Here is a 12,719-nt window from a genome sequence, read left to right as displayed (position 1 = left end):
TTTTAAAAATATATTTTTTTTTTAAATAGGGTTTTTTTTGGTTTTTTGTTTGTTTGGGGTTTTTTTTGGTTTTTTTTTTTTTTTTTTTTTTTGTGCCTGTGTCTCTTGCAGGACTGAGGGGAGCTTGGGATACAGCCAGCTATAGTTACTGAAAACCTGATAGTCTACCTACTGTTTTTTGTTTTTTTTTTTTTAAAAAAGGAACAAATTCCAAAACAATAACAAACATGCTCCCCCTCCCCACCCCACAAGAACCCAAAACCAACCAACTGGAAGAAAAACCAAAACCCTGAAATCTGTTACACGTTTGTTAGATCACGAAGAATTGTTGCAGAGTTTATTGAGCTAGATATAATTTTGACACGGGACAGAGTCACAACTTCTTTGCTGGGGCAAAATTTTGTTACTGCCACAGAAGTTGCAGGTCTTTTCATAGAAGGCATTAGTTTTAGAATAAGGTAAATCTAAGTTTAGGCTCTTACCTTTTTGTTCCTGGCAGTGCTAGCAGTCATGATCATGTTGTGGGTTAAGGAATTGATCTGACAGAAAATTTATATGCTTGTTTATAAATTTTGGTAGGTGGATGTTCAGCCAGTCTGGGTTCCTTATTGTAACTTCTGTACCTCCATAGTTACTCGTGTTAACAAAACGGGGCACAAAATGACATGGCTGGTTGCTGGTTGGATTACCTTTTTCAGTAGCATGACAAGTACAACCTAGTTACAGATATCTGAATTCCATTAGAAAGTGAAAATCAGTTTTCACTTTCTAATGGAATTTGAATCCAACCTGCTTCTGAATAAAAGTGTGCTCTGCACTGGTTATGCTTATGCTGCGTACTTGCCCTCCCTAGACAGCATAGCCTTGCTCATTTAGGAAGCCAGATGCTAATAATTGTACTTTCCTTTAGACTGCAGGAGGAGGTAGGTCTGTGTGTATAGAAAGTTCTGTCCACATTTCTAGCAGTGAAGGACCTGGTGTGTCACTCATCAGATACTGGTTTGGCTTTGTAGTAGCGTAACAATTTATGCTCCTTTTAATACTGCAGTGGGTGCTTTGAGGCAACTGTATATTAGCCATATGTTTGTGCTAATTTTAAATGGTTGCAAATGCACAACTCAGGAATTGAATGTCCTGAATGATCAAAAGATGTGAATGGAAGGCAAGTGTTATGTGCCTTTGATGTTGGTTTGAAGTGTTCAACATTCAGAATTCAAAAAAACTCCTCAAAATACAAATTGTTTGATCCAAATGACATGATTGAATATGAGGCAGCAGCGTGCCCAGTGGCCAAGGCTAATGGCATCCTGGCTTGTATCAGAAATAGTGTGGCCAGCAGGAACAGGGAAGTGATCGTTCCCCTGTACTCAGCACTAGTGAGGCCTCACCTTGAGTACTGTGTCCAGTTTTAGGCCCCTCACTTCAAGAAGGACGTTCAGGTGCTTGAGAGGATGTTGAGTTCAGAGAAGGGCAATGAAGTTGGTGAAGGGTCTGGAGAGCAAGTGTAATGAGGAGCAGCTGAAGGAACTGGGGCTGTTTAGCCTGGAGAAAGGGAGGCTGAGGGGAGACCTTACTGCTCTCTACAGCTCCCTGAAAGGAGGCTGTAGCGAGGTGGGCGTTGGTCTTTTCTCCCATGTGACAAGCGACAGACCGAGAGAAAATGGCCTCCAGGGGAGATCTAGGTTAGGTATCAGGAATTACAGAGAGGGTTGTGAACAGGCACATTCATTGCAACAGGCTGCCCGGGGAGGTGGTGGAGTCCCCATCCTTGGAAGTGTTTAAAAGACGTGTAGATATGGTGCTGATGGACGTGGTTTAGGGACCCTGACAGTGATAAATGGGTGAACAGTTGGACTTGATAATCTTAAAGGTCTCTTCCAACCAGATTATTCTGTGATTCTATAAGAAAGGATGCTAAGATTGGAAACACACTGATTGTGTACCAGCTTTTAGACTACTGGGGAACATGTTCCTTCCAGGGTCAGTTTTTGTGTTTTGTGTGCTGTGAAGAAATCTGGGGTCTGAAGGGATGGGAAATGTTTTAATAGATTGTATGTATACCAGTGTGCATGTGTGTATTATATATTTATAAATCTATCTTTAGCTTCTATGTTAGAACTTAATGAGAGAGTATGTGTTTGTTTAGAAAATATGTGCAGAACACATTACTCCAATTATTTAGGATTCATATGTGATAATATGATATTTTTTAAAGTAACTCATGCATGCGTGTGGAGGTTTGGTAGAGATGGTATTGCTGTATTATGAAGTTTCCCTTGCTCTATTTCGGCTAATATCTTCTCAAAAAGCTTGCAGAAAAGCTAAAGTACAAAACTACTTGAAGAGTTAAAAGCTGAAAACATCATCTGCTTATTCTGTAATTTCCCTTCTATCCTTCTATGCTCCTGTTCATGCACATCCTGGCGCATATGTTGTCTACCTCCAGGACTGCTGATCTTTGGTTGTAGAATTATTTTTGTGTTTTTGATTCCAAATGGCTCCACTTCACTGGTTTGTCTTCACTATCACTGTGTTTTTCCAGGTCTGGAAGTGTTCAAGGTCAGGCTGAATGGGGCTTTCAGCTACTTGTAGTGGAAGATGTCCCTGCCCGTGGTGGGCAGATCGGACTAGATGATTTTTAAAGGTCCCTTCCAACCCAAACCATTCTGAGATTCTACCTGTGCTTCCTTCTCACTGGAGGAAGGATAAATGATTACTTGCCCTTCCCTGCTTCCCTCTGAGGGTTTTGTATGTTTCCCTTTGAACTGGAGCTGTTGTTTGTTTGATGGCTGTCACTAATCCCTTTGTTGGTATTTAAAATTCTCAAATTTTATGTACATTGCTTTATTTGAAGTTAAAGTGTTCGGGCAAGTGTCAAAGTTTTAACACAAATAAAACTTTTTAAATTACAGGAATAACCTGCTATTTTTTAACATCTGATTTACGAGAGTAGAAAAAGAGAGGAAAGGGTACTTTGTTCTGAAACCATGTCCAAAATTATTATTACACAGGCTGATGCAGTAAACCCGTTTGATTTGCTTGTGATAGTAGTGTGGTTGCTGATAGTCAGGCACAGTTAAGGAGGAGAAATTGCTGAAGATCTGAAAGACTTGCTGTTAACTCCAGTGAAAAGCCTTTTCGCTTTATTTTAGCGTATATCATTTCAAGTAATTTTTTTTTTCCCAATTTAATTATAGGAACCTGGGTCTCATCTCTACATCTGTCCATTTGATCAAATTGCTTCCTGAAATACAAGTTGAAGAAGAATTGTTACTGACTGGTAAGGCTGTGGATTTTGTTAATATATAGCCTGCACTGTGTTTCTTTACCTGGAATTCTTATGGTGGTATGATGGCACTTCACTGATGCATTTTTTTTCCATAAATAAGCTTAGTTGTTTCTTGAATTGCATTTAAGAATTGGGGTATCTTCTCTTCTACTGCTTGAAAAAATCTTGGCTGCATGTCTAGTCCAATTGTATTTTCCCTCAACTGTTCCCTGTAGAAAGGAAAGATGTGGAAACTTCTTTAAAATTAACCAGGATATTTGAATTGCAAAAAGGAAAAGTTCCATTCAAAATGGAAAATGTTAGATAAATTCCTATGTATATGCTTGTAATGTACTCGTTCCAAGCAGCTCTGGAGAAAGCCGTTGTTCTGAGTACATGATAGGCCACTAAGGCAGTGGGCCAGAACACCTGAAGGTTAGTATGTCTGTCCTTTCGAAGGCTTCATACAGGTTTAAGAATAACTAGTTAGTTCATACACATGGTGTATAAAGATTGTCCAGCCCCACCTGCAAGCCAGCCACCCCTGTGATAATAATCTTCTTTCTTTTTAATATGTATATTAAAAGAACATTTTTAGGCCTTTTCTATATGGTGTTGGTGTAGATCACTCTTTGTCCTCACACCTTCTCCCTTCTTACTTCCCAAGTTAGTTTTACTTGCATTCCATAGCCTAGTTTCTCATGTCGTAATTGCTTACAATGCACAGTAGTAATTAATCTTGAGCAATTTGTATTCTGTAGTACTTGGAGAAGGGAACCTGCTCTAAGGAGTTGCACAGGGAAAGCCAACAGCTGGATGAGTGCAGGGGGTTGATGGGCCATGATGCTTAACAAGTGTTTATTAATTTGTAGCCCTTCTTCTGGGCAATGTCAAGACTGATTTGTGTCAGACAAGTCACACATACTTGTAAATATGCTTTGTTTTCTTATTGCTCCAGCAGTTTTCCCCCCTTCTCTCTGCAAAAGATAGGACTTCCCAGTCAAGTAGAGAACCTCTAAAAATACAAACACCACTCCTTCATAGAGATTAAAAAAAAAAAAAGGCATAATGGTGTGTGCATGCGTCAAAAAAAAGAGGTAAGGAACCTAGGCCATATATAGCTTCCAGAGATCATCATCATCAATCAGGGCATTTAGGGTTTATCTATAGGAGTCTGTCTGTGGCCCATTTGTGAAACTTTTTTTGCCCTGTACCTTATTGTTTGGAATGACTGGTCATTCAGTAATGTATTTTAAATTAACGGGAAAGAGAAACAGAGTGGTGACCAAGAGAACCTAGATACTCTTCAATGATGCAAATATTGACCTAAGAAGTCTGTCTTTTACCTTCTGTCCTTCTCTTTTATTTCCTGTTCAGTATCTGTCATGGTTTTGTTTTATTCTTTAAAAATTTGCATTCTGATTTCACTGCTTTTTGTAGTTCTTTAGTCATGTTGCACTGAATGGTTTAATTTTGAAATTGCTGCTTGTGTTTTATGTAAGCAAAAATAAATATTTTAAAGTGCACCTGGAAAGTGTGATGGACAATAAATTTTCATTGGACAGATATAACGGAGCAAATATGCAATGCATTTGGGAAACCATTGCTGAGGTTTATTGTCTATAAACAGATCTTTTTTGTTGTCTGAACAACAAGTGTCTCCACACAGGCTTAGTTATGTGGATTTGATTGTAATTTGACTACAGTTGGAGAAGATGTAGCTTCTAAATTGTATCCTGGAGACTCTCAAACACAATGGCTACTAAATTTAAACCAACAGGACTAAGGAAGGAAAGTTAATCCTTCCTCTCTTCCCACATCAGTGCCTTCTATATTTATCTCTGGAGGAGAAAGCGTACTGTTTTATTGGGGATTTTTGTTGTTGGTTTGGTTTTAATTTTTTTTGTGAGCAAATACTGTAAATTACTATGCTGCAGATTTGTTGTACGAGTCATACGTTACATGCTGATTTACGTGGAATGAGAGAGTAAGTGGTTACAAAGCTTCAACCACTTGTCATACAGAGTCAAAACATCATGAACTGTTAATAGATGATGTTTGTCAATATAAGTTCATATTCGTATTACCTTTTCTTTCAAGGGAGAGGAAGTGGGAGAGAGCAGTTCCTGAATGGGCCCACAGTCCATGGGGTTAATTCCCAAAAACAGCATGAAAGAAGCACTCTTCCAGCCTCAGCTGCTGGAAGAAAAGAGAATTTAAAAATCTCCACTTTCATTTATTTTTGTATTTGGGGTTTCCTTTTGCTTACTGCTAGCATAATTAAACTACTTATATTTTACAGCTTAAATAAACCAGATGCTAATTTAAACACTTTTTTTTAGTGATACAAATAAAGGACAGCCCTGATCTTAAGAGCTGCCAGTTTCCATGTGTGATCTTTGCTTTGTCTGTCTAGGCTTTTTGTATGGGGGATTGGTGCCAGTACTTTGCTACCACTGTTGAAGTAAAAACTGTAATTACATTGTCAAAATAATATTTATAGTATTTTCGGGGAATAATTGCGGGAGTGTGACGAATATATTATACTCATCAAACTTTTATGTAAACATAAGCATGAGTTTTTTATTTGAGTTATTGGTGTTGTTTTTGGCCTTTGTATTTTTCCAATCTGTAAAAATAATATTGGGATTTTCATGGTCTTTGTAGCATTTGCAGTGTATGCCGTAACAATCTGTTGATACAATATCTGGTAGAAGTAAACTGTTATTTGCACTTGTATTGGGATTTCGGTTTCGTGTTTCCATAGCTTAAGAAAATCCTGTGTTTTGTTTGAGTTTTGTTATCCCCTAATTATTATAGCTCAGAGCATTTTACTACTTTACCAAACAGGAAAGTTTTAAGTAATTGGTTTGTTCTCTTGGTACCATTTGGGGTTATTCGGGTTTTTTTGGTTCCTTTGTGTTTAACTCACTAATTCTTCGATTTTTTTTTTTTTTTTTTTTTTAATTGTAAGTGAGGCTGGGTGCTTTTGAAAAGTAACTGTGAGCATGCCCCAGAAACATCTGTGCTAGGAAGCAAGTATGAGGTTTTCTAACAACAGGCAGTTGGTCCTTTGCTGGTTAATGGTACAGTCAGGACCTAGGCATTGCTGCCGCTGGGCAGTAGTAAGTTACCAGATTTGCGCAGTGATACTTCCGTCCTGCCCTATACTGCTGTTTTAACTTTATAACTGCTTTGTCTGTGCTGTGTTTTGGTGAATAGTGTAGTAGCTTTTTAATGAACTGTCTTCAGAACATCTACAGCAAGGATTATAGTCTGCAAGCTTCACCCTTCCTAAACACGTCAACCTGATGCCACCTTCTGTGGGCAAGAAGGTTCTCTTGATCCTCATAGTTTGGTCCAAAATCCATTAAAGGCTGTGGAAAGACTGATTTGGGTGGGTCTTGGTTCAGGTTGTTGTTCCTTTTTTCAGAAGATGCAAAATAGGGAGCCAACTTTTATACCTCTTCTAGCTGTCTGTGGAAGGAAAAGAGTCAAACCTGGACTAAGACGAGTCAAATTGGTGAATACTTCTGAGTTAGCAAACACTGAAGTTTCTTTGGCTTTTTTGTGTAGTATTGTCGCTGGCTGCAGTGGTTAACGCTCACTCCATGCACTGAGAGTCCCACACTTTAAATCTTGTGCAGTGTACAGGCACAGCTATATGTGCCCTGCAGGGTTAGGACAGTAAACTGTATTTATATGACACAGAAGTAAGTCCCATTTTGAGCAAATGCCAGAGTTACCGGTGTTTTCAGCCTGGCACGTTTGTCTTTGCACACATGGCTTGACTGTGACTTCTGGTGTTAACACAGAAACTATACACACGCCTCAATTTCTTTTTCTCAGTTTGTAACATCTGAAGTGGAGAGAGCAAGTTCAAATCCCTTTAAGAAGGGCAGCCTTAGGACCAGGGACACTATTTAAATACAACATTTTCTTGTCGTAAGGCAGGTGGAGGGAGCAGGACAAGGGAGTGGGGCCTCCAACAGGGCCTGAAATCATTACTAGACCCTTGATACTATGGGCAACTAACTGTAGTTGTAGGATCCAGTGTCTGAGGACAGTAAGCTCCAGCTTGCTGTGTTTATCCCTTCTTAGTCCTATGGAAGACACTCTCATTTTAAAACATTTTCCTAACTCTGGCCTAAATGTCCTACCAAGTTATAATCCAGTGGTCCTTCAGTAGTGGGCTTTCTCCTACCTTGGACTTGATTCTCTACTCAAGTCCTGTTGCTTCTGCAGTGAGTGACTGGTTTAAGCTCTGCTGAGCTGAATTACTTTATTTACCATGGACTGTGAGTATAGAAGTGTATTATTGCAGCACCTTGTTGAGATACAATTTGACCTACAGACCAGACCAGATCCTGCCTAATGAGGTTCACCTGTCAGATACTGACGACATGGTTGGCATTGGAGGCAGACTTTGAAATAGTGACAAAAAAGCTAGTTTCCAACAATTCAATATTTATTGCACTGATAATCAAAACTCAGAACTGTCCTTCTCATGGTACTCGTGGAAAAAATTTTGATTGCTGTACTGGGAGACAGAGACAGTGACTGTCTCAGAGTCAGTGTAAATAATTTTGCTCCTTCTAGGAAAAAGACCAACCTGAGTTAATATCCGTGAGTTATAACAATTAGTACCTCAGTGTGCTGCCTTGTAGGTTTCCCTTTTCTTGTTGCTGATACTTCTTTTAGGCAGTGTTTATAGATGTTTTGGATTTTTTTTTTCTTGCCTTTGCAGTTTGGAGGCTTTCTAGTACAGCCTGCCAAGATGTTGCTGATTTATGACATATGCATAGTGGTTTTATAATCTGGACTGATATCCACTTGGAACACAAAGGAAATAGGAGTTTGCTGATGTCTATTTAATTGGCATGGTTTCTGGTTACTTTGAGGCTTGAAATGAGCAATAATGCCTGTATTTCTGTGGACCTTTAAATACAGTGTTCTGTAAGCCCCTTCCTTCCCTGCTCTTTGCTCTCCCCTACCCTATCAGTAAATAATGTCAACAAGATTCATAACGAAGCAGGTTTCTTATCTACATAAATACATGTAAATCAAAACTTGCAGAAATATTTGTAGCTTTAAGATTGTCACCATTGGTTGACTGTAAAGGTGTGAGGGAAAAAGATTACTGTTCTACTATGGATGGAAAATCTGTTCCCTGCCTTTTTCTTTTGATGGAATGACTGCTTTGCTCTGACATGGTGTGCTGAATCGGCAGCTGCACAGGGCAGCTCTAGTGTGAGCAGGGCCATCATACTTCTGAGTATCTTACCTTGCAGCAGCTGCTCAGTGGCTGTTTCTATCTTCCCTCTACAATAAAGGCAAGAAGAGGAACCAGTCTTTATCTCATAACATGCCACTAGGCTTTGTTCAGAAAAGGCCAGGCGTCGATTGGATTTGCCAATTACATACTGTTCCTGATAGATCCTGTGGTTATTGGCAATGATGGGCATAGTGCAGGTCACATGCTTCTTCCCTGTCATGCCTGTGATGGAGGAGAGATAAAGGATACATTTATTGTAAAGAATACATTACGTTCTTACAGAATATGACCATGTCTAGGTTGATTTTGCTTCTCCCAGCAGGGATATCGGGATCCTAAGATCAAGGTGGGAAGAATGGGGGAAAGAAAACCTTTTAATGCAGAGAGCTTCCTAAAGACAGAGCATCTTAAATATAATGTAAGGAGAAGCAGCTGAACTGGTTTCACCTGTACTGAGGGGATACTACTCTTTAGTCCCTACTAAAGAGCCTCCCACAGAGGCCTGAGATTGCTATAGTTCTTCCAGGGAAGGTGAAGATGGAGAGGATCCAGGCAAAGAGAACAACGTGATGCATCCACTCGGCTTTGGGTGAACTATCTCCTGTTTGGATAAAAATCCCAGTAGTTGTAATTGTGTAGAAGTTCACCATGCAATTCTCAACCTTTTGATCATAATTGTCATGAAACATTTTCCAGACTCTCTAATTACATGAGCATTGTTCTGGTGAAAAAGAGAGGGGGCTGTCTGTACATGTGGCTTTTTTCCATTCTGCAGCATCCTTTTTTGCTAGGAGATTTGGACTTAGAGAGAAATGCCTTGTGCCTGTCCTTCATTTTCAGTGAGAATTTTAGAAAATACTGCCAGTTGTAGGAAGGAAAGGTTTCAAGATTTGTAGCAGGAGACATGAGGTTTCTTCCCTTTGTTACATCCTCTGGGCATACATCACATGTGATACAGAAGGGACTGTGACCAAGCAATGAGAAGAGGCAAGCTTCCTTTACAGGTGTAAAGAAATAAAAATAAATGGTAATACCCAAAAATGTGGATGCTCGAACTGTTGCTGTATATTAATGTGGGTATACAAGTAAAAATACTAAATGTGAGTTTAGATATTGATCTCTGTCTGTTGCAGAAGGGCCATGATCCATTTATTAGCCAGGTATAGAATGTAAATGGTCCAAGGGAGAAAAAAAACCAAACATCCTTTCCACAAGCTTACAGAAAAAGATGATTTAGCTTTTCTAGGAAAAATATAAGCACTTCAGTGGTAGTTTTGGTTTAAATGAAACAACATCCACAGTATGCCATTAAAATAATTGGAGAAATTTGCTCACAATCTTGGTTACTATTTCACATGTTAATTTTTTTTTTTTTTAGACCTGTACAAGGTATCGTGTAGTAGTGTGTCGTATGGTTAGATACCACGAATAAGGCATAGTGGGTGGCCAGTCCTTTCTGTTATTTTTGTTGGTTTCCTGGCATGGTTTAAGTCCAGGTTGAGACTCCCCAGTACTTCAAACTTGCTGATTTTGCTACAGTAGGGTCCTTAAAGAGACATTGTCTGTTAGATTTAGGCTCAATTTCTAGACTGATTCAAGAAAAAGATTTTACATCTTAACGCCTGCAGGAAGCTTATAAATGCAGTTCCCAAGTCTGCAAGCACTTACATGTGTTTTACTTCATATAGGAGAGTAATCTCAGACATGTGTTTTTGCTGCTTGTGGGGATGAAACAGGAGTCCTATTTATTTTGCCTTTAGACTTTAATAGATAATTTATTAAACAAATGAACACATGATGTTCACTTTCTAAAAATAAACTGATGCAATTGAAATACTAGAAGATAAAGGGAATGGTCCTGTTACTGTATTTAATGAGCGTTGCTAATCCTGTGTGTATTGTAATCACTACGAAACTGCTCTCATGTCAGGCAGTGGGCTGTCAAACTGCCTCTTTTCCTAGTAAATGCACATTTTTTTTTAATCTTCCATTATAAGATTCATTAGAATTTAATTTACATCTGAGACTAATTTGATGAGTGGTCTGATGGCTTCTTCCAGCTCCCTTCTAATTCACTTGTAACTCTACATTTTTAACAGCATAATAGGGTTTTTTCTTGCCTTTGAGTCAAATTCTCCTTTTTAGTAAGAACAAAGTGTTGATAATTTGCCTAGACATTTATCTTCCAAGAACAGAATGGTTGTCCAGTCAGTGCATATAATGTTCTGTTAATATTAGAGTTGGCATTTCTGAAGGGAAGGAAAAAAAATTGAGAGTGTTACTTTCTTTCAGAGGTGGAGGAAGTGAGGAGTGGGAACAGAAACTTATTAAACACAACATTCTTGGTATTCCACAGATGGTAAAAATGGGTTACTAGTCTGCACTGCAGCAAGTGCAGTATGATCAAGGCAGAAGTATAATCGGTAGTTAGACATTCATTTTATTTACAGAAATAAAATACTAAGCACTATTTTAATAACTTTAAATGACAGAGCCGATATATGTATTGTACATTCAATTTGAGTAGTCTAGACAGCCTGTTTTCCAAGGAAAATACGTTTTCATCAGTATTTGTGGTATGATTCATGGTGGTGAAGAGGCAAATAACTCTTTTTATGACTGGAAGTTGCTTTAAATTGCAGCCACAAGGAAACAAGTCAATGACCGGATGGTAGTGGTGGAAACTAACATTTTGTAGTTATAGAGGTCTACACCTTATGCTGAGTTGAAGGTTTTATTTTTCCAGGGATGGCAGTATATATCACAAAATATTCTGCCATTGTTTACAAACAATCAGAAGTAGTCTGTGTAATGGCTCAGAGTCCACAATTTAGTTTTGCAAAGGTCATGGGTGACTTAAAAAGTCTACAGGCTGTCAGGAGGCTGCGATTTGGCCTAAGTGGTTGTGAACCTTTATGCATGCCCTCACTGGAGAGCGGGCACGCCAGCTATATTTTTCATGCATAGTTAACGGTTAGCAAAGCATTGAAGAGAGAGATGCAAGTTTGCTAGCCTTATATTTGCAATCTGGCAAGTCATGTTGTGCAGCTTCATACATGTTTTGATTTATTTTATATCTCTGCGTAATTCCAGTAAAGGCAGAGAACTGTACTTACAGCTATCTCTGCTGTCTGCCCCGGATAAAAGGAGCGAAAATCTCTCCTTACTGTTGTAAGACTCTGCAGCTGGGGTCAAGTTTTTTCAAAGTGATTGGTGAGCAAGTTTATGGGCTCCTGTTCTTGACTAGAGAAACTGTAGTGGGAATTTGAAAGATAAGTCTGATTTTCTAGCAGGAAAAAACCTCATGTTCTGTAAGGAAGGTGTGAAAATGTGTGTGAATGTAAACATTTAAATAATGCACAGTACAGCAAATTTGATTGTGTAATAACATAATGGTCCTGTGCACCAATCTAATCAGGAAAAATACTGGGGAGGAGAAGTTGCAGTTAATCTTCTTGATAAAGGCTTACCAGAAATAAACTCTTAACTTTAGTGCTGGAGCTTTTAACACATTTTTTTGGAAATATTATCTAACCTCGTGGAGCAGAAGGAAACAATGTATTATGTTTTAAAATCATGGTACTTAAAATCTTTATCCTAATAACTTCAAGGATTTAAGTTTTCATCTAATACACAATCTGATTCTGCAAATGACACTGTGTGCAATGATGTCTTTGTGAGGAGCGAGATGCAGGGTCAGGCCTGTGAAAGGTTCATGTATGTCCTTCAGGCTCTCTAGGTAGTACTGCAATATAATTGTTAAATGAAAAGTGTGTGCTAGAGCTTGGTTCAGTTAGTGTGTGCTCGTAAGAGATTGAGAGGAACAAATGAAGCTTTGATCTTGAAGGTACTGAACTGCTGGAGTGTGTTTAAGCCATCCTCATTCAGGGCCGTGAAGTATCAGCTGCCTCACCACTTGCATGGGTGGCATCGAGCCACCCTAAAAGATCAGCTTACATATAGACAAACATTTAGGTACCAAAATTCATTAGGAAAAGAGGCAATGTTTCCCCTTGTATGTGTTGCCCTGTTGTATAAAGAGGATATTTTTGTAGAACCTAGAAGACCTCTCAATAACCCATTGCAGGCTGGTTGTGAAAGCACCGTGTGAGTATTTGCATTTGCTGAAGAACATCCTGCTTTGAAATGTTGGGGGGGGGGGGGGGGGGGGGGGGG

General features: G+C 39.0%; 1 protein-coding gene across 1 annotated transcript in view; it reads left to right on the top strand.

Annotated features, from left to right (window-relative positions):
* ATXN10 (ataxin 10) overlaps nucleotides 1–12,719 on the top strand; it is a 70,798-nt gene that overhangs the window by 4,174 nt on the left and 53,905 nt on the right. The window contains exon 3 of the mRNA XM_010139620.1: nucleotides 3,198–3,280. Within this exon, the coding sequence (XP_010137922.1) occupies nucleotides 3,198–3,280 (83 nt within the window). The remainder of the gene's footprint in view (nucleotides 1–3,197; nucleotides 3,281–12,719) is intronic.

This window comes from Buceros rhinoceros, unplaced genomic scaffold (genome assembly GCF_000710305.1).
Source record: "Buceros rhinoceros silvestris isolate BGI_N320 unplaced genomic scaffold, ASM71030v1 scaffold2737, whole genome shotgun sequence".
Classification (NCBI taxonomy): Eukaryota; Metazoa; Chordata; class Aves; order Bucerotiformes; family Bucerotidae; genus Buceros; species Buceros rhinoceros.
Note: the sequence above shows the minus strand (reverse complement) of the source record. Positions and strands in the feature narration are given on the sequence as shown.